Here is a 27843-nt window from a genome sequence, read left to right as displayed (position 1 = left end):
CTGAGCACAGGCTGGTCAGGCAGGAGCTTCATCATCCCCATTTCACAGATGAAGATCTGGAGCTCGGAGAGGCCAGGATACCAGCCATGTGCCCTTCCTGCTGACTGCCCCTCCTCTGGCTGCTGTAGCACCTGGCACACCCTCACCCACTGCCTTCAGGGCAAAGCTGGCATTGAAGGACAACCTCTTCCTTCCAAGCGGCTCCTTCCAGATTCACGTGTCACCTCCTCTGAGGAGCCTTCCTCAGCTCCCGCCCCCGCCAGTTTCTCACTTATGGACTCATTGCTCTGTCTTCTGCCACCTCTCCTCCCACAGTGACCAGCCACAAGGCTCCAGTGCCCACCACAGATGCTCTTCCTGACCGGTGGATGAGCGGCCTTGGCTTGCACACCCCCCGTGATGTGGAACTCACTGCTCCCCGGGCAGACGGATGGGTCTGCAAAGATTTTGTTTAAGCCTGGTCCTTCTCAGGCTAGACCCTCCACCTTGCAGCGCCTGGCTCAACTGTGCCCAGGACCTCCACGTGGCTGGGAAGATGAGGCCTCAGGCTCCAGCCCGGGGAGGGCTCTCAGCTTGGCTGGGTAGGGCTGTAGGCCCCTTTTCCAGCCACTCGGAGTGGAACCCCAGAGTGGACAAGAGATGGCCAATTCCTCAAGGCTGGGTGCTCCATGGCCATGGGCTTCTCACTTCCCCCTACACCCTTACCAGCCCGGCCCATCTTGGGTGCACCCTCTCTCTGGGTGTTCCCCCTGAAACTCCCCACTTATCAGCATCCTTTTCACCTTCTGACTTCAACTCACACCTCCCTTCCTCAAGGCAGTGCCCCTTACCCCCACCAGGCCAGGTCTGGGTTATAGGAGCTCTGCTTCCTAGCCCTGGCCACGAGGCATAGTGAAGCTGGAATTTGTGGAAGTTTTTGTTCTCTCTCCCACTCAACCACAGGCTCCAAGTGGGGAGGGACCCCTGGATGTGTTTCCTGCTACTGTATCCCAAATGCCGAAGTGCCTCGTACAGAATGAGAACACGGTAAATGCCTGCTGAATGGATCAACGGCGAAGGGAACAATTGAATGACCCTCCATCCTGCGGGCTCTGGTGCCCGGCCAGAACACTAGAGGGCGCTCTTGACCTGCCGAAGGCTGCCTCCAGCCCGGGCGGACTCCTGCGCTGGACTCCTGCCCTTGGGCCACATCCTGGGAGATCAGCCAGGACGCTGCCATTGAGGACTCAGGCCCAAAAGGGGTGCCTTCAGCCTCACAGGCACCCCCCCAGCTGGAGTCGGTCACAGGGCAGCAGGAATGGTCCCTGAACCCAGTCTGTGTGCCCAACTCTGAAGCTCTCCTGGGGTCAACTCCTTGGCTCCTGCAACAGCTGAAGGGGCTGAGGCTTGGCGGGCTAGGGAGGCGCCTGAGGACACATGGACTATAGACCCCTGGGCCCATTCTGTCTCCACTGCATGGGCTGGACACGGTGCCAGCCCTGGTCCTAAGCAGGGCAGCTTCGTACCCAAATCACTGCTTTCTCTTTAGTCTATTTGCTTCGAAGATCTGGGCTTGGCTCGGTGACCTTGTGCAGGTCTGTGAACATGTTTTTCCATGCGATGGGGCGAGGATGCTGTGGGGCTGGTCTGTTGCCTGGGGAAGCGGGAGTGGGTTCCAGCCAGTGACCACACTGCAAACATATCACAGACAAACCAGCAAAGCATAGGACCAACCCCCTCTGCTGGGCCCCCTACACTACTGTCCCTGCTAAGTCACCTCCCAGAGCTAGGTGTGGACAGGAGGTACCTGGGTTGCTGCCAGGAGGATGCAAAAAACTGCAGCAGATACAGGAGGCATCTGGGAGCCGAGGGCGGAGCAGCAGCTCAGGCCCCGATGACCTGGGGTGGCTGCCTCCCATGACTGGGCTGCCTCACATGGGACACTCATGGGGAGACTGGGGACAGAGTGCTGGACCAAGACAAAGGGCTGGACTCAGGAGACACCTGCCCTGTGCTGGCTCAGGGCCCTGGGGAGAACGGCCAGCATGGTGGCCCTGGTTGCATCTCCCTGAGGTTCCAGTCTGGGTGTCATTATCGGGACTCCGGAGTCTGCTTTTATCCCGTCCCAGCTCCACTAGAATCTGGGTGTTGCGGGGCAGCACTGCAGGGGACAGACGAAAATGAGATGGAGGATGCTGAAATCTAAAAACAGATGAATCTGGGATATTTCAGATAAATTGTTTAACTGATAACATTTTTACAATCAAAGCTGTTTTTGAACTACAAGAGTGCAAGAGAGCGTGTGAACATGTGGTGCTCTGTGGGCCTTTTTTGTTCACTTGATTAATTACAAACTGTCCATCTGAGTTCTTCATTTCAAAATTGGTCCCAGGCCCAGGCCCCGTCTCACAGACCACATTTCAGCCCAGAGCTCTCAGTCCTCTGGGGCCTTGGCTGTCGCTGCTCCCAGGACTGAGGCCGGAGATGAAGTGCAGCTACCGCTCCCTCGACTGCAGAGGGGCTTGGGCACGGCGCTGCGGGGCCCAGGAGGTGCAGTGTGTGTGGTTCCAGACCTGCTCAGAGCTGACCTGCAGCACCCGCCAGCCCTCGTTTCTCAGTCATTCAGGCTTCACCAGCAAATTAGTGCAACCGCCTCCTAACCGCACCCCTTCCTCCAGTTTCTGCCTGTAGGCAGGGAGGCCTTTTCTACTTTTTAATAATTAATTGATAGATTAAAAATTTTTTAAAAAAACATATGGGGTTTCGGCCAGGACTGGCAGCTCATGCCTATAATCCTAGCACTTTGGGAGGCCGAGGTGGTCAGACTGCCTGAGCTCAGGAGTTTGAGACCAGCCTGTGCAACATGGCAAAACCCCATCTCTATTAAAAACACAAAAAATTAGCCAGGAGTGGTGGCACGTGCCTGTCATCCCAGCTACTTGGGAGGCTGAGGCACGAGAATTACTTGAACCCAGGAGGCGAAGGTTGCAGTGAGCCAAGATCATGCCACTGTACTCCAGCCTGGGCGACAGAGGAAGGCACTGTCTCCAAAAAAAAAAAAAAAAAAAAAAAAAGAGATGGGTTTGGCCATATTGCCCAGGCTGAGCATGCCCTGCCCTCAGCTGCGCCTCTGCAGAGACACCCTGGACAGTGAGAGAGAGCTGGGTGTTTCATCACCAGGGGAAGATTCAGAAATTCTTCCTTTTTTTTTTGAGACAGTCTCGCTCTGTCGCCCAGGCTGGAGTGCAGTGGCGCGATCTCGACTCACTGCAAGCTCCACCTCTCAGGTTCACACCATTCTCCTGCCTCAGCCTCCCAAGTAGCTGGGACTACAGGCGCCCGCCACCGCACCCGACTAATTTTTTGTATTTTTAATAGAGATAGGGTTTCACCGTGTTAGCCAGGATGGTCTCGATCTCCTGACCTCGTGATCCGCCCGCCTCGGCCTCCCAAAGTGCTGGGATTACAGGCATGAGCCACCGCGCCCAGCCACACCCCCTAATTTCTAATAATGGCTATGACACGGAGGTGCGAATAGAGGTACAAATGAGGAATAGGAGAGGCGGTGAAATGAATAAATAGACTTTTAAGTTTAAGTTAGACTTAGTTTTTGTTTTTCTTTTTTTGGAAAGCAGGAAAGCATCCTAACAATTTGATCCCAGGGGTGGAATACAGTAGTTGGGAAGGGAGCAGCTGGGCTGGATACAGATAGGTATGAGGAGGAGAAACCAAACATCCACTCCAAGCATCCGTTTCTCGGGGTGGTCTGAGAAGCACTCTCTTGCCAACACGCAGACCATCCTGGCCCCGGCCCTGCTCACGTAGACAGCTTGAGAGGCCGGCTGATTGGTGTGAGGGAGTGGGTCACATAGCCTGGGTGCTAATCCAGCCTTTGGCATGCAAGCAGGCCATGTCTCAGCTAAGTCCTGTCACCCTCTGAGCTCAGATTTCTCATCCGTCAGGTAGGGCTGAAACCACTAGCCTCCCATGGTGGGACGGCATGCATGAGTGTGCACCCAGCAAGCACTTAATACTTGCACCTGCTTCCCTGGCACACTGGAAGGGCTTTGGGAGATGAAGGGTGACAGTTTTTCTTCTCTGTTCCCAAAGGAAGCATCGCGAGGGGGGGATCTCTGGCTCTTTGGTAGTTTGTCTCTGGGGACAAGTGATTTCTTTCTTTTTTCTTTTTCGAGACATGGTCTTGCTCTGCTCTGTCACCCAGGTTGGAGTGCAGTGGTGTGATCTCGGCTCACTGCAACCTGCCTCCTGGGTTCAAGTGGTTCTCCTGCCTCAGCCTCCCAAGTAGCTGGGACTACAGGCATGTGCCACTACACCCGGCTAGTTTTTGCTTTTTTTTTTTTTTTTTTTTTTGGTAGAGATGGGGTTTCACCATGTTGGCCAGGCTGATCTCAAATTTCTGACCTCAAGTGATCCATCCGTCTCAGCCTCCAAAAGTGCTGGGATTACAGGTGTGAGCCACCGCGCCCAGCCAGGACAAGTGATTTCTATAAACACAGAGTCAAGTCCCATCCCCCAGCCCTTGCCTCTGTCTTGGTTCTACTTGGTGCAGCTCTGGGAGACCTCTTTGGCTTCACCTTCTGTTGTTTCCCTGTCACCTGCTCACTCACTCTGCCACACTGACCTTGCGTGTACCTGAACACACAAAGCTTGCTCCACTCACTCTGCCACACTGACCTTGAGTGTACCTGAACACACAAAGCTTGCTCCAACTTCATGACCTGCGCACTTGCTTTTTCCTCTGCCGGGATCTCCCCCAAGATCTCTGCAGCTTTTTCATCATTTAAATCTCACTTCAAGCCTTCTGATTATTTAATCCAAATTGTACCTGTCCATTCACCCAGCCAACACTCTCATCATATCCTTGTTTTATTCTCTTTAAAGCACATTAAATGATATCTAAGAAACGTTTAAATAGGTTTCTGAATGTGTAAAACAAACCAGAAGGTCACTAAAGCCTAATGTTAAGAGTTAAGACAATCAAACTACCAAAGAAGAGGAAAAGCCAACATTGTGACATTGTAAATAGGAGATGAGAAGGTCTAATGTTTTCTGTGTAAAAGTCAAAGTTTAGGCAAGATTAAGCCCTGCATGAGTGACAGGTGCTTTCATCTTAGTCAGAAGTCAGCTTAGAGAAGAAAAAAGGGCTTGTAATAAACAAGATACCTCCAGGAAGATGACATTGAGCTTCTAATTATTCATTTCTCTCTCTCCCAGGGCAACCTCCCATTCCCATATGGTTCTCCAAAGACTGTGACTGGGCCTGATCCATCTTTGTGCCATCCCAGTGCCCAGGCCAGGGTATGACACCCATCAGATTTGTTGAACACAGCCAAGCCTCCTATTTCTGAGACGGCAAAATCACTTTATCAACATAAATACTGATTACTGCCCCAAAATGCAAGCGTGCTGCGCCTAGGGCTCCTCTGAAGGCCCAACCTTTGATTCACAATGTTCTGAGTAAAGCATTATCCCTATGCTGTTGATTCCATGATGTCTTCTGTCTCTGGACCAGTTAGGATCCAAAAGGTCTTAAACACGGGTGATTTCCTCTTTAAACTCTATGCCTGCAATTCCAACCTTTACCACGAGGTGACAGGATTACACAAACCTTATCAAAACTAGTTTAATCTCTGACTACTTCTAATTAAAATACGCCCTAAATTAAAACAATATTCATACATATATGCATATATTTTAAAACTTATATTGGCGTAGTTTTAAAAGTATAATACCCACAGTTGGCCAGCATTTGGGGAAATATGCAGCATTTATTCATTGTTGGTGGGAATGTAAATTAGTACAGTCTCCTGGAGGGCAATTTGGCAATACACATCAAAAGCCTTAAACATGTGCAAACCCTTTGGTGTAGCAATTCCACTTTTAGTTATTTATTCTAAGGAGATAATCATGGAAATAAGCTATATTTATTCCCAGGATGTTGAATGTAAGGGTGAAAAATTGTCAATATAAATAATTTAACTTTGAGACTAGTTAAATAAATGATATATCGGAACAAATACAATGTAGCCATTACATTCTCTAAGGATTTTTAATGATGTGGAAAAGTCTCATGCTATATTTAGTGAAAAAAATAGTACAAAAAAAGTCCAATGTAATTGTATTTCAGATTATGAGACTGATGTGCTGCCTACTGTGCTAAGAAGGCACTTGTAATTCTATTTTAAAGGCAATAAATATAAAAGCAAACTTGCATATAAGAAATACTAGAACAATCACCAAGATAAGAGGACTTATCTGTGAGTGGCAGAATTAGAGATGCTTTTTCCTTGTGTTTTTCTCTACTGTCCAAATGTTTTACAATAAACATGCTTTTTGTAGTAATCAAAAGAGGCTGTTAATGAATCCTTCGGAGCAGAGAGGACAGGCCAGCCTCTGTACAAGGAGGGCATGGATAGGGCGAGCCGGGCCCTTGTCGGCTCTGACTTCCTCAAGTCCACAACCTGCCCCACAGATGTGGGTGGCCTCTATGCCCGTGTCCTCCAGCCACTCCCATCAGGTCCACATATGGACCTGGCTTCAGCTGAGGGGACTGGCCTGAGTTAATCCAGAAAAGCACTGACAGTCTCCACCACCGCCCCCGGCCGGACTCTATTCTCGCTCTTACAAAGGGATAAGATACTGGCACAAAGAGAAAGAAAAAGAAGTTCTCCCTGAGGCCGGTCCAGAAGTTTACTAAGCTACGAAAACAAACAAACAAAACCTTTTTCTAAAACTGACCATTCTCTAAGTTGTTTTTCCAAATATTGCAATTTTATACTGAGTAGATTAGAACGCTTTCTGAAACCCATCTTTTCTTCTCTTGAGACTGTCAACGATGAGGAAAGACGGCGGTATTTACGGAAGGGCTGCCACACACAGGACTGGACGTGGCCTCTGTGCCTGACACTCATTTAACCCCAGCTCTGCAGGTGTCATCTCCCCAGGCCCCAGAGGTCAAGTAGCCGGCCCAAGTCCACGCAGGTGACTGACTCAAAGCCACGGTGTCCTCTGCACATGATGGGCCTCGGAGGCGGCCCAGGCCCTTCGGCAGGAGGCAGTCCCCATAGCCTCTGGGATGACCACATGGAGCCATCTGCAAATATACCTCAGGCTGAGAGCTGGGCAGAGCCCTCCTGTCCTCCACAGGCCAAGAGATAGGAATTTCTGCTCAGGACCTGGGCCCCTGGAGCCTGCAAAAGATCCCCCCCTTCCTCGAATGCGGCTGCTTTTCCTCCTGCAGGGGAAGCTGAGTGGGGTGTCTGCCCCACCCTGTGGGTCTCGCAGAAGGAATGGCCCGGGTGGCGGTGCGAGAACAAGGGGCTTGGAGGCGCACAGCTGGGCTTGCTCCTGGTGCTGGCCACATGAATGCCCTGAATCCAGCCCACCCAGGGAAGACGCCTACCTCCGTGTGGAAATGGGGGTCCGCGTGTAAGCTGGGGCTGGGTGACCTCAGGGAGAAGGCCATCATGGGCTGTGATACCAGCTTCCTAGAGACTTTGACAGGGTCCCCTCACCCCTCACCAGGCCCAGCCTGCTCAGGCGTCCCAGTGATTGGGGAGCTGCTGATAGGACCAGGGGCACGGCTGCCAGAGCTGCCTACACACAGGAAGTGGGGGGGCTTGCTGGACTCCAACTCTCTTCCTTCCAAGAAAACTCCCAGTGTCAAGCCTGAGGGACACCCGCAGGACTCCACACACATCCATCTGTCCGTTCCCAGCCCCGAGAGTGACAGCGCTCTTTCTCCAGGCCAGGCCCAGGTGTGAGGGAGCCCGATACCACCTCCACACTCAACTTCATCTTTAATTCCCGACAGTCCTGTCACAGCCCCAGGGACAGCAGCCCCGGGTTTGCCCTGACTCACGTTCTGGGTGCTCTAAGCCAAGGGGCTTTCCTTTCCCAAGGCTTCACAGCGAGTAAGCTGCAGAGATGAGAACCACACCCAGCTACTTAATCCACACCCAGCCTCCTGCCTGTCGGCCGCAGGGCCAGCTGCCCACCCCACCCAGCTGGGTCCCGGGAGGAAGGAGTGAGGGAGAAGAGACCTCTGTAGGACGCAGACCCTGGCAGCTGCTCTGGTGTGGCTGAGAACAAGCCCCCGCCCCTCCCCCGGGTACGCAGGCAGCATCTTCTCCGAGGCTGTGGACCGCTGGGTCACTGTTTGCTCCGAGGAAACAATGGACAAGAGGGGATGGAAACTGCTCGCCCACTCCCTACCCTCTCCCCTCTGGACCTGTGAATACAGAGTAACCGGGGCGAAGGGAACTGGGTCGTGCCAGGAGTGGTTCTGTTAGTCTCCGGTCCTCCCGGGCTGGTGCTGGTACAGCGAATAATGCCAAGACACGGGGCTGAACTTTGCAGCAAAAGCCTGTGCTTCCTCAAGATGCTGGACACCCAAAGGTCCGGGCTGCCGTGCCCAGGAGACGGAAGCCTGACCCCTGCCTAGACAGAAGAGCAGCTGGGGACGGTGGCAGGGCCCTAACCCCAGTGTGTGCCGTGGGATGAGGGTGGTCACGGCTGTTTTTCACATGGCATTCTTACTCCCGTGGAGTCTGAGAGGCCAGGCTGTTTGCTGCTGGGGGAGCTGCCCTGACTGCTTGGGAGATCCCAAACTTGACTCAGCCCAGCACGGGGCCACTCTGGCATGAAGTGAATGTTCCCCAGAGTTACCACCAAGTCCTGGAGGGCTGCGTTTGTGACACATTTTGTGCCTTCATCTCTGCATTCACAGAGCAGAAAATTAAAGCTCAGAGAAGGTGAGCACCTTCTCTAAGGTCACTCAGCCAGGAGGAAGCAGAGTGGACCCCCTATGCCAAGTCTCCCTGGTGCTGGGTCTGGACTCCTCTCCTCCACTGCAGGACCAGGGACCACCCCTCTTCATTGCCAGCCGTCCCGACTGCACAGATCTGGCCCCTGAATCAGCCAGCATTTCCCTCCTTGCGTCTTCCTGCCCCGGAGGCACAGAATGAATCTGCCCCTCCCTTGCTGGCCCTGCCAATCTCTTCTGCTGGGCTCCCCCTGCTCTTTCCGATGTCCCAGGACCTCCGGATGCTGCTGCCACGACCCTCAACCCCCGCGCAGGACCTGGCGGTGGCACAGCCACACTGTGCCTTGCTGCTGATGTGGCACTCACTTGGCCTGGGCTGGGACATCTATTCCAAGAATGCGCTAACTTTTGGGTTCATTTTAAGAGATCTGCCAAAGGATGACACCACAAGGCCAAACTGGAACCAGCCAGTCTCCTGTTATCGAGTGACGACGAGGAGCGGTGGTTGGGACAGGTCCTCCACCCACTGGGAAGAGGCCCAGCCTGTCCAGTGGAGCACGCCACAGTGCGGGGGCTGGACTTACTGAAGAAGCAGTGCTAGGTGGACTCAGTGCCACCCAGACACCTGAGCGAGGTGCTCTGCTTTGCCTCCAGGGCAGCCCCGGAGATCTGTGCAGCCCTGGAGCTCACGCTAACCCCCTCCACAGAAAGGCCACTACTGCTGAGGAGCAGAGGAGGAGACAGGAGCGCAGACAGAGTTAAATCAAGGCTCAGGGAAAGAATATTGGTTTAAGAGAAAAGGGCGAAGAGAGCAAAAAATAAATGACAAATTACCGGGTAGCCATCGCGTCCTGATTGCCCCTGTGGTAATTAATATGTCATTAATAATCAGACTTTCGGCAGAAACCATATGGCAGCACTTAGAGCTCAATCAGGGCCCAGTCCCACACCACCCCCCGACAGCTGGCTGGTGACCTGCTCTGAGGGGAGGACTCAAGGGCTCCAGCAGTCTTGGGGGCAGAGCAGCCCTTTCCTGCCTCGGAGGGCCAGGCGGGTGGGACCAGGAGCCTCGGGGCTTCATCAGGGTCCCCAGGCATAGTCACATGAATGTCCTCCCCATGCTGGCCGGGCATAGGGTAAATGTCACATGGGGACGTGGGGTTCTGGAGGGTGGAGCCACAGCCACATGACCCAACCAGGAACTGCAAATGCTCCTTAAACTGGGCCTGCGAGAGGCCTGGAAGTCAGCCTGCTTCCTCTCAGCTGCCACTGGGATGGGGTGAACCAGGAAAGCGAGCCTTAGAAGCCAGGACTATGGGGGGTGTTCACTGTGGCTGGAGGCTTCTCTGCCCCCTAGTTCTGGTCCCTGGAGCAGTGACCACCCTGCCTGGGTGCCAAAGTGTGGCACCATCTCCCCGGTCAGACCCTTGCAGGTTTTGCAGCTCGAGAATTTCTGCATTTGTTTAATCCATTTAATATTTTCACTGCCAAGTTAAAAGAAAAACAAAAAACAAAAAACAAACCAAAAAAAACCACTCCATAGCCCCCGGCCTTAGGTACTTCCGCAAGTTCACGCACGCCAGCCTCCCTGAGACAGCCAGGAGGGGCTCTGCTGCCAAACATCGCTTGAGGCCAATAAACCAACACAATCCTGTTGGCTTGCTTGGCTCACGGTGGGGCTACATGCACCGAGAAGCCCAGATTCCGAAGGGCACCGACCAGGAAACGAATCACAGTATGTGGAAGTAAAAAATAAAATGGTTCATCTGAAAGGAATTCCTTGAGAAGGTTGGTTTTGGCTCTGACTGTCAGTGTGCTTCTTGAATGGATTAGTTGGGATTTATCGGGCTCTGAAAAACTGACAGCGTGAATCAAAGGCAGGCGCATCCTTTGCCCTGGAGAATGAATGGGATTTCTAGGGCCACGTGCAATCCCTGCATTCAAAGCTGCCTCTGGCCGGCCAGAAGTTCAAGGGAGCCGCCCAGTGCTTCCCTCATACCCTTCACACCCCTCACAAATGCAGTGACATTTCCCTCCTGCTCCCATGCAACGCCCTCACCAGCCAGCTGTGCTCGTGAGGTCTCAGCTGTCTGATCCACATTCTGGCAAAGAAGAAAAATGAACCCCAGGGTCTAGTGGTCAAGCCCGACTCATTCCTGGGACAACTGCCCGACTCTACAGCCCTTTCTGCCAAAGCACGGGGCACTGAAGCATTTAGAAACATCAACTGCCACAGAGCATTTTAAAACTATGGGCATGGCGCTAGCATCTCTGTGTACCAAGGGGAGCCCAAGATTTGGCAAGGAACAGCCAGGCTTGTGCGCTGGCTCTCTTGCTAGGAAAATGGTCACAGAACGTTTCAGTGAGCAGGTCAGGCCTGTGGAATTCTGTGCCTGCATTCATCTACAAATTAAAAAACAACATGACTCCTCTAGAGGACTGATTTTTTCCCCCCAAACACACGATTTTTTTGTTTTTGTTTCCGAGACAGAGTCTCGCTCTGTCTGTTGCCCAGGCTGGAGTGCAGTGGTACCATCTCGACTCACTGCAACCTCTGCCTCCTGGGTTCAAGCAATTTTCATGCCTCGATTTCCCGAGTAGCTGGGATTACAGGCATCCGCCACCACGCCGGGCTAATTTTTGTATTTTTAGGAGAGACGAGGTCTTACTATGTTGGCCAGGCTGGTCTCGAACTCCTGACCTCAAGTGATCTGTCCACTTTGGCCTCCCAAAGTGCTGGTATTACAGGCGTGCGCTACTATGCCTGGCCACTTTTTAATAGGACTGATTTTTTTTTGAGGACACACCTCCCTAACCAAAATTATGTTCATGGAATTGCAACAGAGAGAAAACTGAACATCTTATCTTTCAGAAGTAGACAGCACAGTCCAGGACACTTACTGGAGGACCTGCAAAACACAAGCAGAGAAGCCACAGTCAGCGTGGAAGGCAGAGTCCCCTCGCCTGTCCTCAGCGCGGCTCCTGGCCACCCCTCCCTGGAAGGCTCTGATGCTGCCATGGCTGTTTCCTGCTTGGCCTGGAGCTGGGGGCAGAGCAGAAGGAGCACCTGTGCTCTTGGAGAGCCCGGGGTGGTCCCGGGGTTGGTGGTGACAATTCCCACAGGCATGGGTGCAGGCACTCATGTCACCAGGCAGCTTCGGGTTCTCGCGCGGAGTAGGAATCGGAACTTGTTCCTACTTAAAGAACAAGCTCTGGTTCTCCTGAGGGGATGGTTTGTTTCTACTGAGGGGAGACAGGGGGAGCAAACGTTTTGGACAGAGAGAATACTGGGAGGAACAGCAGATGGGTGTGGCTGAACAGGCTTTTTGGGGGAGGGGTTCCTGCTGCCCAGCCCCAGGGTTAGAAATGCATGAGGAGTAGCAGGGGCTGGGGCTGTGGCTGAGACTTGGCTACCAGATGAGGGCTCACAGAGAACCCTGATGAGGCCCACGGGGGCTTCACCTCACAGCTTGCAAGGCATGTAGCATACCCATTATTGCATTTGACCTTCCCAACCATCTTTCGTGAGAGGTCTGATGAACATCTCCATTGGACAGCGGATAACGCAGAGGCTCACAGAGCCGCGACTTGTGTGGGGCCACATCGTTGATTAGGGGTGGAGTCAGCGCATGCTGGATGGAAGGAGGTCTCCCAACTCTACCAGCCCTAGGCGCTGTGCACTGAGCCACGCCGCTGGCAAACCAGACCCCAAACCTCACTCGAGGTTACACGGGGAGGCAGCACCCGGCAGTCAGTGACCAGCATGATTTATACGTCCCAACTATGAGCTAGGAGCCATGGGGTAACTAACGGGACCAGTAGTGAGTGCAAGAGGCAAGAGCCCTGACTCATGAATGTTGATGAAGCAGACAGATCCCGAAGAGGACATCTACACAGGGAGAAGGCCAGGAAGCTCCAAGCACAGCACAAGGGCCCTGACCCAGGCTGGGCCGAGTCCAGAGGGTGAGAAAAGAGGAGGGAGGAGTGTTGCAGAGATGGACAAGCTCAGAACATGCCAAGATCATGGGCTTTTGAGGAGCCAGGAGAAGTGAAGGCTGCTGCAGCGAGGGAGGGCCAGAGAAGGCAGGGCCGGCCAAGCCTGGGGGTTTGTTTCCATGGCATGGTCTGAGGGGCTTGGTTCTAAGGGTGAAGGGGAGTCAGTGAAGGGTTCTGCATGGAGGAGTGATGGGGAGGGACAAGAGTGCACCTGGAGATGCGCCGAGGTGTCCCTGTGCAGGTGCTGGTGGGTGAAGGGGGGAACGGAGACTCAGGAGATGTTGGTCAGGGGAGAGATGGGGCTCGCACGGTAGCGGTACATAGAGGAAGGAGAGAGATGACAAGGATTTTTGGCTTGAAACACTGATGTACTCATACCCAAGAATGATGACATGGGGGACAGTGGTTTCCCCAAGTCTAGATCAGAGGCAGAGCAGAGCAAGATGCTGGCAACCTGGACATCCCATTGAGCTGACTCCTCAAAATGACCTTGATTCCTATTTTCCAAAGCAAACAAAAGCTGCCGGATAGGTTCACCATCGTCTTTCCAACACCGGTTGTACACATCTGTGCCTGTACCTGCACCTCAGCCTGCGCCTGCATCTGTACCTCCCCTGTGCCTGCACCTGCATCTGCAACTATGCCTATACCTGTACCTGCCTTTTCACCTGCCCCTCCCCCTCGATCTGTTCCTGCACCTGCACCCACAACTGCTCCTGCACCTGCCCTCCTCTCCATGCCTTCAGGTTAACTCAGAGGAACTGACCCACCTTCAATTAGGCCACTGTCCCCTCTGTATTGCCCAGAGCCTGGCGCCATCCACAGTCCCTCTGGATCTCAGTCACACTTGCCCTCTCACACAAGTCCTGCCCAACAGCTCTGAAACACGCTCTAATTCCTCAGATGGCAAAGCCACCCCTTGGTCGCACACCCCCTTCTATTTCTGCCCTTCCTCCGCTCTCTCCCTCACAGCAAGAAACAGTGGGAGGCGGCTTCAGAGAGGCAATGAGATAGGGCAATTGGGTAGGGCCTTGAGCAGAGAGAGGATGTGACCTGGCTCACATTTTAAAGATCCCCCGGTGCGGGGTGGCAGGGGTAGAACGCAGAGGCTGCCGCATGGTGCAGAGGAGAGAGGACGGTGGCCCACAGCTGGTGGTGGCAGTGGAAGTGCTGGACGTGGTTGGGTTCTGGATTGATTCTGACAGCACAGCCAAAGGATTTCCCTAGTTTTGGCTTGAGCAACTGAAAAGATGGGGCTGCCATCAATAGAGGTGGGGAGATAGTGGTGGGACAGGCTCGGCTGAAGGGGTCAGAAGCTTGGCACACGTGGCACGGCTGGACATAAAGAGAAGATCAGGAAGTCCTGGAAGCGAAGTAGAGAAAGTGTCCCAGGAGGGAGCGATCGCTGTGCACGGGGCAAAGGAACCGCCCTGCAGATGGGCCAGGTAAGAAGACCAGGAACTGGACGCAGCAATGCAAAGGCATGTCTAGGGAGTGACAGGAGTGGGGTCTGATGGGAGAGGGTTTCAGAGAGAAGGAGGGTGAGGGATGCGGACAGTGGGTGCTCTTGAGGAGCTCTGCAGCAAAGGGGAGGAAACGAACAGTGGCTTTGTGGGGCTGGGGCCTGGCGATGGGTATTTCTTTAGGATGAGTGACATGGCCACACGTTTGTAGGATGTGAGTGGTCCAGCAGAGAGAGAGGATTCGGCGTGGGGGGAGAAGGGGAGATTCCTGGAGCAACGTTCTTGAGGAGGTGAGAAGGGCTGGCTCCTGGCGCTGGCACAGATGGGGGCCTGGACAGTCCATCTGTGGAGATGGCAGGAGGAAGAGTGCCTGGTGCTGCCAGGCACGTGCCATGGAGGTGGGAGTTCAGGCAAGTTCTCTTCTGATCGTGCCAACTCTCCCAGTGAAGCAGGAAGCAAGGCCGTCAGCCTCAGGTGATGACGGTGCAGGAGGCGTTGGGGGACCGAGCAGGAGAGGTTGAATGGGTTGGACAACGTGGCCTCAGCCAGGCGGCAGAAAGAGCCACGGGGGGTGGGGGGGTTCCTCTCCAGCTGGGTAATCGGTACACACCGGAGTGGAGCATGTGGAGGGGGCTGGGTTCAGTCCGGGGTGGGGCTTTTGCTGAGTGGGACCGAGGGAGGAGGGAGGAGCAGGGAGGTCTGGCATGGGGCAGCTGGCAGGATTCCAGCTGGAGGGGTGAGGGGCCAGGGGCTGGGATCCATGGATCCGAAGGCTGGAGACGGAAGGGTTGTAGGGGTCAGGGAGAGGGAGTGGGCTGGAATTTGTGAACTGAGAATTTGTGGATGCTGCATGTATATCGGGAGAGACCTCGGGAGGGAGAGGTTGTGGTCAGAGGAGGCCAAGCCTATCAGGGGAGAGGAGGCCACGGAGTCCAGACGCCAGGGTGTGTAAGGGGCTTCTATGTGGCTATCAAGATTCATAAGAATTCACCCAGAAGCACTGTGGGAGAGAGGGCTGGCGACCCGGGGGCTGGCACCGACTAGCAATGAGATGGGTGCACCTGGGACCAGAGATGGCTTCAAGAATGACGCCCCATCACCGCCCCCTTCTCCCATTCTGGGGCCAGGGTCACGTTTCTCAAAACGCAGATCTGATCCTGACACTTCCCTCCTCACCGTCTTGTTCCTAAGACAAAGGCCCGAACCCCGTGGTGCCTTCCACGTGGTGATCTGCCTCCCCAAATCGCTCGCTGCCTAGCTCCCTCCCCAGGGCCTCCACACCTGGACCTCTGGGAACAGCAGGGGGAGATGTGTTATAACCACTAGCTGCCACGAGAAAATGAAATTGGATCCCTGCCTCAGCATCGACCAGGATGAATTCCAAAAGGATCAACGATTTTACAGGTTAAGAAAACTATAAAAATCCTAGAAGAAAACGTGGGAATATTCCTTTCTAGCGTTGGAGAGGGCAGGCTTTTCCACCTATGGTTCGTAATCCAGAAGCCACAAAAGACAGGCCTGATCCAACCATATAAACCCAAAAAATGTCCACAAGGCAGAAAGTCTTGGAAGCAAAGTCGAAGGCCAAGCTAGGCCAGGCGCGGTGACTCGCGCCTATAATCCCAGCACTTTGGGAGGCCGAGGCAGGCAGATCACTTGAGGTCAGGAGTTCAAGATCAGGCTGGACAACATGGTGAAACCCTGTCTTTATTAAAAATGCAAAAAAACCCAAACCAAACCAAACAAAAAAACAAAAAACCAATTAGCCGGCTGTGCTGGCGTGTGCTTGTGATCCCAGTTACTCGGGAGGCTGAGGCAGGGCAATTGCTTGAACCTGGGAGGCAGAGGTTGCAGTGAGCTGAGATCACATCACTGCACCCTGGCCTCAGTGACAGCGTGAGACTCTGGCTCAAAAACAAAGCCAACCTAGGAGACATATATCTAACTCAGGTCACAAAGGCTAGATACCTTGACATAAAAACATTCCTACAAGACATCTCTCAAAACCAGCAACTCAGTAGAAACAATATACCCAAAGATATGAATGAAGAAGTCACAGAACAGAAAATACAAACAGCCTTGAAATATCTGGATTATGAACGAGGATTAACTTTTGTAGCTACAAGTGCTAATCTTCATAATAAAAGAAGCGAAGGTTAGAATTATGATCATATCAGATTAAAACAATGAAAAAAGTCTCATGACCTACTGTGTGAAGGGCAATGAGGACAGTCACCTTACACACTGGTGAGAGGATAAACTGGAGCCTTCTCTCTAGGGAGTGATCTGGCAATACTTAATAAGATTTAAACTGTATGTGCCGATTGCCACAGCAATTATTCTCCTAGAAATGTATTCTGCAGCTATGTTATCACGTATGTAAAAGGAGAGGGGTATAAAAACAGTCCTCATCACAGAAGTGTCGAGATAGTAAAAGTATTAGAAATGGCACAGATGGAACTGATTAAATAGAAGTTGGTACAGCTGCAAATGGAATACTATGCAGCCGTGAAAAAGGTAATGTTCTGTAAGTTCTGAGATGGAATGATCTCCAGGGTGTATTGCTGCATTTTAAAAGGGTATAGAATGGCATGTAGTAAAAATGATCTGTAGACCTTTGTTTGTATAAACAGGACATCTCTAGGTGTGGGTGCAAGGAAGTGGTCATCAGGGTTGCTTCTGAGTAGGGGGGCTGAATGGCCAGAGGGCAGGAGTGGCAGAGAGACTGACCTCTCACCCTGGGCTCTTTCACACCACTGGATATTTGTGTATGGCTCACGGAGTCAAAAGCGTCAACACACTTGAACTTGACAGTGGCAGGAGAAAGCGCTGTGTCTTTGTCTGCTCCTCCCAGCTTTTGCTGCCTTTCCTCACACTCATGTCCAAGCTGCCTCCAGGGAAGCTCAGGCTGGGATTATTATTCCGAGAGCCTGAGGTCCTGAGAGCAGAGCCCTGGGGACTGGCGTGAGGTGCAGCCCAGACGAGACGAACGAGGGGCTGTAAGAGTAACCATCGCCCCCTCGCTGAGCACTCATCATGCACTGGTGGCTCCATGAATGCGTTCCCCAGACCATCATGTAACCCCTGCTTCAACCTCACTAGGTGCATTTTACAGATGAGGAAACTGAGGCCCAGAAAGGCTGCCATGCCCAGGGTCACGTCCTCTTCTGACCTTCCCCAGGTCAGAACAGAGAGAAACTGTTCTGGCAGAAAGAGCTCTAACGTGTACTGAGCTTCCCCTGAGGTCCCCGGGAGGGTGTGTGGTGTGTCTGAGTCACCCAGCTGGTGAGGCGGTAGTCCAGCCAGAGGCAGTCCCGCAGGACCCTAAACCCATGGCACCATCCATGGTCTCCAGAGGGGGTGGCAGAGTGGGAATGGTGGCATTCCGGAGACTGATCTCCTTGCTAGTGGGACAGGCCACATCAAGCTCATCTACAGGACTTTAAAACACACTGCCCACCACTTCTCTTGGGCCCTACTGGCACCATGTCACCAGGCTACCATTGCTTCATGCCAGCACCATCATCACAGCCTCCTAACCTGACTCCTTCTCCTGGGTACCCAACCCCACCAGCCAGAGGGGCATTTAAAAAATGCCCAACCCCTTTCCAGGGCTTCCCGCGGCACATGAAACGAAAACTCCTGGCCCAGCCTTCCTGCATGGCCCAGTCCTTGCCAGTCTCCAGTGCCCTTGGGCACAGTGCTCTGCTCCACCCTTCCCTCTCAGTTCCCCAAGCTGCCAGCTCCCTTCAGCCTTAGACATTCACAGCGGCTATGTTCCTGCAGCCGGCATGGCATGGCTCCATTGCCACTCCCTCGGACAAACCTTCTTTAATTTCTTTTTTTTTTTTTTTTTTGAGACGGAGTCTCGCTCTGTCGCCCAGGCTGGAGTGCAGTGGCTGGATCTCAGCTCACTGCAAGCTCCGCCTCCCGGGTTCACGCCATTCTCCGGCCTCAGCCTCCCGAGTAGCTGGGACTACAGGCGCCCGCCACCTCGCCCGGCTAGTTTTTTGTATTTCTTAATAGAGACGGGGTTTCACCGTGTTAGCCAGGATGGTTTCGATCTCCTGACCTCGTGATCCGCCCGTCTCGGCCTCCCAAAGTGCTGGGATTACAGGCTTGAGCCACCGCGCCCGGCTGATCGGACAAACCTTCTACAACGGTGACATCCAAAGATGTCAAAGACAAGGTCGGGCGCAGTGGCTCGTGTCTGTAATCCCAGCACTTTGGGAGGCCGAGGAGGGTGGATCACCTGAGGTCAGGAGTTTGAGACCAGCCTGGCCAACATGGTGAAAACCCATCTATACTAAAACTACAAATATTAGCTGGGTGTGTTGGTGGGCACCTGTAATCCCAGCTACTCAGGAGGCTGAGGCAGGAGAATCACTTGAACCTGGGAGGCAGATGTTGCAGTGAGCCAAGATCAGGCCACTGCATTCCAGTCTGGGCAACAGAGTGAGACTCCATCTCAAAAACAAAAAACAGAGATGTCAAAGACAAAGATGCCTCCCACCCTCCCCGCACTGGTTTCTGTCATCTTTCCCTGGCTACTTCCTTCCATGCGTTTGTTGCAATCGGTAGTGATGATTTACTTGTGGGGCGGGGACTGTTTCTGTCAGTCTCCGGCAAGGCACTTCCCTGAGAGGGACCACATCTGCCCAGTTCCTGCTGTCTCCTTGCTGCCCAGATGGGAGCTGGGCAGGCACAAACACTTAGCCAGCACCTGCTGAATGGATGAGGGCAAGAACGCCTGGACGCCATCGCATTTTCGGAGCCTTCTGCACTTGACCTCATGTACTAGGTCTGTGCTGTGGCTGCCACAGCCTCTGGAGATGGACTGTACGGCCTGAAGCAAGCTGGGCATCCAAGAGCGATGGATGAGACAGAGGGGCTGGTCCAGGCCAGCCAGGGGATCCTGCTTAGAAAGTGAGCTGGCTGCAGGGCTTCCAGCTGACCACAGGTGGCGCCCCGAGGCCCAGCCCTTCCGTGCACGGCCTTCAAACGCATGTTCCAAGCATAGGATGGTTCCACTGACTTTGCTGTCAGGAATGTGGCAGCCATTCAGTAAGAGCCAGATGACCTGGGAAATAGGTGAATGCACCTGATGAAGTAGAGGGTTTGATGACTCTGGGGCCTCTTGGGCTGAATGGATGTGGCCCAAGAGAATTCCTCAAACTGGGAAACTTGCCCACTCACCCCCTGGGGTTAGGAGCAGGTGGGCAAGCTGCTTGCTGTGTTACCAGGTAAGCAGAGGTGCGTGGTGGTCTTGGGAGCCCCCGACGCCCACCTTCAGCTCTCAGCCCCTCTGGGAACAATCATGTCTCCAGTGTTTCCCAAAGGGCATGTCCAGCCTTCCTGAAACGCAAACCAAGAGGAGTATTTCCCACAGCCTGGCAGGGGCCAGGCCTACACACCAGGAGGTGAGGGCTGGCTTCAGTGGCCTGAGGCTGCCAGGGTCACTGTCCCTGCTCACAGTCCCACACCTGCTCCTCTCTGTTGCCCCTGGACTCCTAACCTCCCCTCTGCCTGTGACCTGCTCTCCCTGGTCCTGATTGAGCCTCTCTTCCTCTCCCATTCAGCCAGCTCAGGTAAGATGCCGCACCCTGGTTCCCAGCTCTCAAAAGCCTGAACCCATTCCCAGAATAAAGACAACAACCTTTAGGGACTTTTCCCCAAAGGAGCAGAGTGGGCCAGGCTAGTCTCGAACTCCTGACCTCAAGTGATTCACCTGCCTTGGCCTTCCAAAGTGCTAGGATTACAGGTGTGAGCCACCATGCCTGGCCTCATTTTCTAGTTGTTAAGATGGGAAGTTAGCCTATTGATTTGACTATAAAATTCTTACAATAAAACATAGGAATAAATCTTCACGGTCTTGAGTTAGGTAATTGATTCTTAGATATAACACCAAAAGCACAAAGTACAAAAGAAAAAACTGATAGATTGGACTTCACCAAAATTAAACTGGGGAAAAATGAAATTATACATGTATCTCAAACCGAATATAAAAAATCAATTCCATATAGATTAAGGATTCAAATGTAAAAAGTAAACATTCAGAAAAAATATGAAAGAATATCTTTTTTCACTCGAGGTTGGGAACATTTATTTTTTCTTTAACTTTTAAGTCCAGGGGTACATGTGCCAGATGTGGATTCTTTAGAATGTTCTATGCGTGAGATCACGTCATCTGCAAATAGAGATCATTTTACTTCTTTTCCCTTATGAATGTCTTTAATGTCTCCTTTTTGCTTAATTGTCCTTGCTAAAACCTTCAACACAAAGTTAAATAGTAGTAGCAGAGGAGTGAACATCCTTGTCATGTTCCTGATATCAGGGGTAAATTGTTCAGTCTTTCACCATTAAGTATGCTATTAGTTAGCTGTGGGCTTTTCATAGATGCCCTTTATCAAGTTGAGGAAGTTTGTTTTTAAATTCTTGATTTGTTGAGTAGATATTTATTTATTTAATGATGGAGTCTCGCTCTGTCACCCAGGCTGGAGTACAAAGGCGCCATCTTAGTTCACCGCAACCTTTGCCTCCCAGGTTCAAGCGATTCTCCTGCTTTGTCCTCCCGAGTAGCTGTGACTACAGGCATGTACCATCACACCCAGCTAATTTTTGTATTTTTAGTACAGATGGGGTTTCACCACGTTGGCCAGGCTGGTCTCGAACTCTTGACCTCAAGTGATTTGCCCGCCTTGGCCTCCCAAAGTGCTGGGATTACAAAGTGAGCCATTGTGCCTAGCCTGAGTCGGTTTTTTAAAATAATGACAAGTTGTGGATTTCATCAAATGCTTTATCCGCAGTTACTGAGACGATCATGTGGTTTTTATCTCTTATTCAATAATATGATGTACTGCACTGATTGATTTTGGATGTTAAACCAACATTGCATTTTTGTGTCAAATCCCACTCGGTTTATAACCCTTTTGCTGGATTCCTTTGCTTGTATTGTTGAGGATTTTTATGTCTGTGTTCATAAAAGACATTGGTCTATAGTTTCTTTTTTTGTGATGTCTTTGTCTAGTTTTGGTATCAGAGTTAATCCTGCTTCAGAATGAGTTGAGAAGTGTTCTCTCCCTTTCTATTTTTTAAAGGGTTTGCGAAAGATTGTTATTAATTCTTCAAGTGTTTGTTAGAATTCATCAGTGAAGCCATCTGATTCTGGGCTTTTCTTTGTAAACGTTTTTTGATCACTGATTGAATCTTTCTCTTTGTTACAGGTCTATTCAGATTTTTGACTTCTTCTTGAGTCAGTTTTGGCAGTTGTGTCTTTCCAGGAATGTGTCCATTTCGCCTATGTTATCTAATTTGTAGGCATACAATCGTTAGAAGTGTTTCCTTTTAATCCTTTTCATTTTTTTAAGGTTGCTAGTTATGTACCTTCTTTCAGCCCTGATCTTGGTAATTTGAGACTCCACTGTTTTTCTTAGTCAGTCTAGTTAAAGGTTTGTCAGTTTTGTTGATCTTCTCAAAGAATCAACTTCTGGTTATGCTGATTTTCTCTACTGTTTTTCTATTTTCCATTTCATTTCTTTTCACCCTGATTTTATGATTTTCTTTCTTTTGCTTGCTTTGGGTTAAGTTTGCTCTTATTTTTCTAGTTTATTTTTATTTGAGACCAAGACTGGCTTTGTCGCCCAGGCTGGAGTGCAGTGGCACGATCTCAGTTTACTGCAACCTCTGCCTCCTGGGTTCAAGCGATTCTCCTGCCTCAGCCTCTCGAGTAGCTGAGATTACAGGCACGCACTACCACACCAAGCTAATTTTTGTATTATTAGTAGAGAGGGGGCTTCACTATGTTGACCAGGTTGGTCTAGAACTCCTGACCTCAGGTGATCCGCCCGCCTCGGTCTCCCAAAGTGCTGGGATTGCAGGCATGAGCCACCGCACCTGGCTACTCTCCTTCAATTTTCTTTTCTTTTCTGAGACAGAGTCTTGCTCTGTCGCCCAGGCTGGAATGCAGCGGCATGATCTCGGCTCACTGCAACCTCCGCCCCTCCAGGTTTAAGCAATTCTCTGCCTCAGACTCCACAGTAGCTGGGATTACAGGCGCGTGCGTGCCACCATGCCTGGCTAATTTTTTGTATTTTTTCTTTTTTTTTTTTTTAGTAGAGATGGGGTTTCACCATCTTGGCCAGGCTGGTCTTGAACTCCTGACCTCGTGATCCACCCGCCTCGGACTCCCAAAGTGCTGGGATTACAGGCGTGAACCACTGCGCCTGGCCTCAATTTTCAAAGATAGTTTTGCCAGGTATAGATTTCTTTGTTGATAGTTTTTTTTCCTTTTGTCACTTATTGAAAATGTCATCCTACTGCCGCCTTTTGGCTTTCATGGTTTCTGATGAGACACCAGCTATTAGTATTATTGAGCATCCCTTTTCTGTGATATGCTATTTTTTTTTCTTTCTTTTTTTTTTTTTTGTACAGTGATATGCTATTTCTCTGATGATGCTTTCAATATTTTTTTTTTTTTGAGACAGAGTCTCACTGTGTTGTCCAGGCTGGAGTGCAGTGGCATGATCTTGGGTAACTGTGACCTCCGCCTCCCAGGTTCAAGAGATTCTCGTGCCTCAGCCTCCTGAGTAGCTGGGACTACAGGCACGTGCCACCATGCCTGGCTAACTTTTATATATTTTTTTTCTTTTTTTTTTAGTAGAGATGGGATTTCACCACGTTGGCCAGGCTGGTCTTGAACTCCTAACCTCATGTGATCCTCCTGTCTTGGCCTCCCAAAGTGCTGGGATTACAGGTGTGAGCCACCATGCCTGGCCAAGATTCACTCTTTTTTTTTTTTTTTTGGCTTTTAGCAGTGCAACTATGATGCGCTTAGGTATGTATCTCTTTGAGTTTATCATCCTTGGAGTTTGTTGAGCTTAGATGCGTAGATTCATGGTTTTCTTTAAAATTAAGAAGATTTGGCCATTTTTTTCAAATATTCCTTTGTTTCTTTCTCTCTCTTCTCTCCTTCTGGGACTACCATTATGTGTATGTTGGGACACTTGATAGTGTCTTTGAGGCTCTGTTCATTTTCCTTCATTCTTTTTTCCTTCTGTTCCTTAGGCTGGATGATATCAACTGACCTATGTGCAAGTTCTGATTCTTTCTTCTGTTGGCCCAAATCTACTGTTGAAGCCCTCTACTGAATTTTCATTTCAGTTATGGTACTTTGTGAGAGTGGGGCTCTAAGACAGGTTTTTAATGGACATGTACAGAGCCCTGCACATGCATGTGCCTTCCACATACCCAAGAATAAGCTGGAGCTTTTCAAAGCTCCTCTGAACATCTCATTCCCTATATTTTTATTTTAAGTTTTCTTTTCTTTTTTTTTTTTTTTTTTTTTTTTGAGACGGAGTCTCGCTCTGTCGCCCAGGCTGGAGTGCAGTGGCATGATCTTGGCTCACTGCAAGCTCCACCTCCTGGGCTCAAGCAATCCTCCTGCCTCAGCCTCCGAGTAGCTGGGACTACAGGTGCCGCCACCACGCCCGGCTAATTTTTTGTATTTTTAGTAGAGATGCGGTTTCACCGTGTTAGCCAGGATGGTCTCGATCTCCTGACGTCGTGATCCGCCCGTCTCGGCCTCCCAAAGTGCTGGGATTACAGGCGTGAGCCACTGCGCCTGGCCTATTTTAAGTTTTCAAGTCATCCACTGGTGTTATCACCTCGAGCAGCTTCAATGGTCAACAACTGCTGCTGATTATTTTTGTTAAGCACCCTGGGGACAGGGCTCTTCCTTCTGAGCGCACTGTGCATAGGCCACCTAGAGACAAGCCTTGAGCATGGTACTTTTCCACGGAGCTGCCTGACAAGTCAAATAGTGACAGCTCTCTGGGGATGGGCATTTGCAAGCTTCCAACCTGTTCTGCTTCCTCCAGTGGTTGCTAGTTTTCACAAACAAGTACGTGGTTGTGACATTGCTTGGTTGTGCGTGTGTGTGTTTTTTTTTTTTTTTTTTGCTTGTTTGTTTTTTGAGACAGAGTCTAGCTCTGTTGCCCAGGCTGGAGTGCAGTGGCACAACCTCAGCTCACTGCAACCTCTGCCTCCTGGGTTCAAGCGATTCTTGTGCCTCAGCCTCTGAGTAGCTGGGACTACAGGTATGTACCACCATGCCTGGCTAATTTTTGTATTTTTAGTAGGGATGGGGTTTCATCATGTTGGCCAGGCTGGTCTCAAACTCCTGGCCTCAAGCAATCCACCTGCCTTGGCCTCCCAAAGTGCTGGGATTACAGGGGTGCACCATGCACGGTTTTTAAAGCTGTTTTGGAAGGCTACCATGGAGCTTGAGAGAGAACATTAAAATGCTACAAATCTCACTGTTCTTATTAATAGCAAGATTCAGATATTTCCTGAATAAACATTTCTTGGGCTGCTGCAAAACTTTTGTTCGTTTCCAGAGTTCTGAAAAGGTCAGTCTTCTCCATTGTTTTTGCTCCTTTATGGAGGAGATCTTCAGAGTTCCTCGCTCCACCATTCCAGAAGTGCTTCTTCCACTGGCTTTTTAGAAAGAGTTTCTTGGGGACAGGGCAAGTAAAAGACCCTAGCATGGAAAGCGCCGATGCAAGGCTAGCAGCTGTGGAGAGCTGGCAGTGCCTCCGTTTGTCTCTGTAGGTTTGTGTAGGCACTGGCCAAGCAGTCTCCTAACTGTTCCTCTTTTGTCCGCAAGGCCCTCTTTCTCTCTCCTTCTCTCCTCCTTCCCATCAATAAGCATTTATGGACCATCTCCTGAGTGGGGGCCTAGCCCAGGCCCTGCCCTGAGGAGCCCATGCTTTGGTGGAGAAGCAGGACAACTCCGCAGACCAGGCCACCGCCCCAGGTGTGGGAAGCGCTGAGATGGAGGGAGGTATCTAGTGCTGTGGGAGCAGGGGAGAGTGACGGACACTCTTGAGGATAGGAGGGTCTGGGAGGAGAGAGGATCCTGCCCAAGGCCCTTAGAAAGAAAGGGGACCCCAGAGTGCAGGCGCAGTTCTGGGATTCTCCAGCTAAGAAGCCAGCCAGGGGAAGGTGGGAAATCCATTCCATTTCAGATAGAGACATAGAAACACTGCAGGACTGTGGAGCTCCTACTCGGAGCTAGGGAGGCCCCTGCCCTGAAGGCAGAGTCACCCTATCTGCAGGTCTGCGGCAGCCTCAGGAAGGCATCCCAGCCAGGCACTGCCCTACCTGGCAAAAACAGCCTTTCTCTGCTGGTGCGGTGGCTCATGCCTACAATCCCGGCACTTTGGAAGGTCAAGGCGGGCGGATCACCTGAGGCCAGGAGTTCGAGACCCGCCTGGCCAACATGGTGAAATCCCGCCATCTCTACTAAAAATACAAAAATTAGCCGGGCATGGTGACACATGCCTGTAATCCAGCTACTCAGGTGGCTGAGGCACGAGAATCACTTGGATCTGGGAAGCAGAGGCTGCTGTGAGCTGAGATTGTGCCACTGCACTCCAGCCTGAGTGACCAAGTGACTCTGTCTCCAAAAAAAAAAAAAAAAAAAAAAAAAAAGCTTTTCTCCCAAGGGACACAGGAAAAAGGCCTCTTTATACAAGGGAAGGCAAGAAAGCCAGGATGTGCATGTGTGTGTAACTATCTAGAAATAAACTCAAGGCCCAGCCAAGGCCAGTCAGAGAGGCACATCTGTTCTGTGCAGCTCACTGTTTTTGGACAGGCAGACGATCAGGACACCGCACAGGAAAAACAATGAGGGGCTGGCCTCTGGCAAGGTACTGTACCCCTTGGAGCCTCGATTTCCTCATCAGCAAGTGGGTATAATAACATATTCTTATCCTGCAGTGCTCTGAGGATCGCACGAGATAAAGGACTTGAAAGAGCCCAGCACAGGGCCAGGGACCCACTGGGTCTGTCTTTCCTTGACTTTGAGGTTGTTTTAAAGTCGAGTCATAAGTTAAACGGAGTTTGAAGCAAGCTGAATGATATCATACTTTGCCCTAAAAAAGTGACTCTGTGTTCCTCATCTCCTTCCAAAAATCACGTCAGGAACTTATAATAAAAGGCAATAAAACCTTTTACAAGGGTGAAAATAAGAACGGAGTAATAAAGTGTGTATTTGGCAGGGTCTGGGGTGATTACACACAGAAGCTAAAGGAAGCTCCAGCTACTGAACGCAAAACAGGCTTCGGCTTCCAGAAGTCAAGGCAGAAAGAGACACGAAGGGTGCTTCCTGCCAGTGAGTGCTAAGGAGTGTATCTGGAGGGCCCCTGTGTAAGGAACTCGACCCTGCAAACCCGGTGGAACGAGGAGGCAGAAAGCCTGTGCCCAGCTCCAGGGAGAAGAGTCTGAGGCCTGGAGAAAACCTGCCACTGCCTCCTCTTGGGTCCAGTTAGCCTGGGGTCCTCCTGGTGGTGAGCTGGCCTGGCTTCGTCCCCACGGCCACCTTGTGACGTTGCTTAGGGGCGGGTCATTCATTCATTCGCTGTTCCCTGCATTTACATGCCTGGGGGCTGCCTCTGCTAAGTGCTGGGCAACACCTCTTGGACAAAACGGTTAGAGGTGTTTTTGGAGGAGATGCTTGAGCTGGGCTTAAAGGACAAAGGGTAATGATCTTGGGGTGGGAGTCCAGGTAGAGGAGATGTTCTGGGTGCAGGAAGACGCAAGAGTGAAGGCTCAGAAGCTGGAGGGCCCTGGCCATCCACGGTGAGGCTGGAGGTGGGGGCATGGCGTTGGGGGCGATGAGAGCTGCAGGAGGCCACGGCGGTGAGAACAGAGAAGAGGACACGGATCCAAGCCATGGCGGAGAAGGCTCACGAGGACTTGGCGTGGGCAGGGAAGGGATCGAGGATGGAGCCAGGTGTCTACACAGGGAAGCATGTGGCTAGATGCCACCTCCCTGCGATGGGGAAGCCCAGGGAAGAAAGCTGGGGGAGATGTTGGCTTTAGCAGGGCAATGTCCAACCTCGGGGACCCAGTGGGGAGGATGTGGCTGGAGGCAGGGAGAGGACATGGTCAGCATCACAGGAGTGGGAGACTGTGGGAGAGAGGAGAGGAGAGGGCCAGGGAAGATTCATTCACAGGGCAGGTGGGTCCTGTGAGAATGGCAAAGGAGCCAAGGTCACAGATGAGGTGGGAAGCGTAGCCGAGACACCCGGGACTGCCCGGCATGGGGGAGTGGCCAAGGGTGGGGGTCAAGAAAGAGAAAGACAGCAAAGCCTCCGGAGTGGCCATCAGAGGTGGCCATCAGAGCTGAGCATGACTGTAGCGAAGATGATGTCAGAGGGGCTTAGGGACGAGTCCCTGTGTGAAGGGGGCAAACTGCTGGGGACTGGGCAGGGGGGTTCTGGGTAATGGGGACGGGCGGGGGGGGTTCTGGGTGATGGGGACGGGGCGGGGGGGTTCTCGGTGATGGGGACGGGGGGGTTCTGGGTGATGGGGACGGGCGGGGGGAGTTCTGGGTGATGGGGACGGGCGGGGGGGTTCTGGGTGATGGGGACGGGGGGGTTCTGGGTGATGGGGACGGGGCGGGGGGGTTCTGGGTGATGGGGACGGGCGGGGGGGTTCTGGGTGATGGGGACGGGCGGGGGGGTTCTGGGTGATGGGGACGGGCGGGGGGGTTCTGGGTGATGGGGACGGGACGGGGGGGTTCTGGGTGATGGGGACGGGCGGGGGGGTTCTGGGTGA

General features: G+C 51.9%; 1 protein-coding gene across 1 annotated transcript in view; it reads right to left on the bottom strand.

The window, feature by feature from the left end:
• The window catches only part of LOC105484024 (collagen type XXIII alpha 1 chain), a 365477-nt gene that overhangs the window by 42340 nt on the left and 295294 nt on the right, over positions 1-27843 (bottom strand). The window contains exons 4-5 of the mRNA XM_011745185.3: positions 11666-11673; positions 9599-9625 (exon numbers count right to left, since the gene is read on the bottom strand). Of these exons, the coding sequence (XP_011743487.2) occupies positions 9599-9625; positions 11666-11673 (35 nt within the window). The remainder of the gene's footprint in view (positions 1-9598; positions 9626-11665; positions 11674-27843) is intronic.

Source organism: Macaca nemestrina, chromosome 6 (genome assembly GCF_043159975.1).
Source record: "Macaca nemestrina isolate mMacNem1 chromosome 6, mMacNem.hap1, whole genome shotgun sequence".
In the NCBI taxonomy this organism is placed as follows: domain Eukaryota; kingdom Metazoa; phylum Chordata; class Mammalia; order Primates; family Cercopithecidae; genus Macaca; species Macaca nemestrina.
This window is presented reverse-complemented; position numbering and strand designations above follow the sequence as displayed.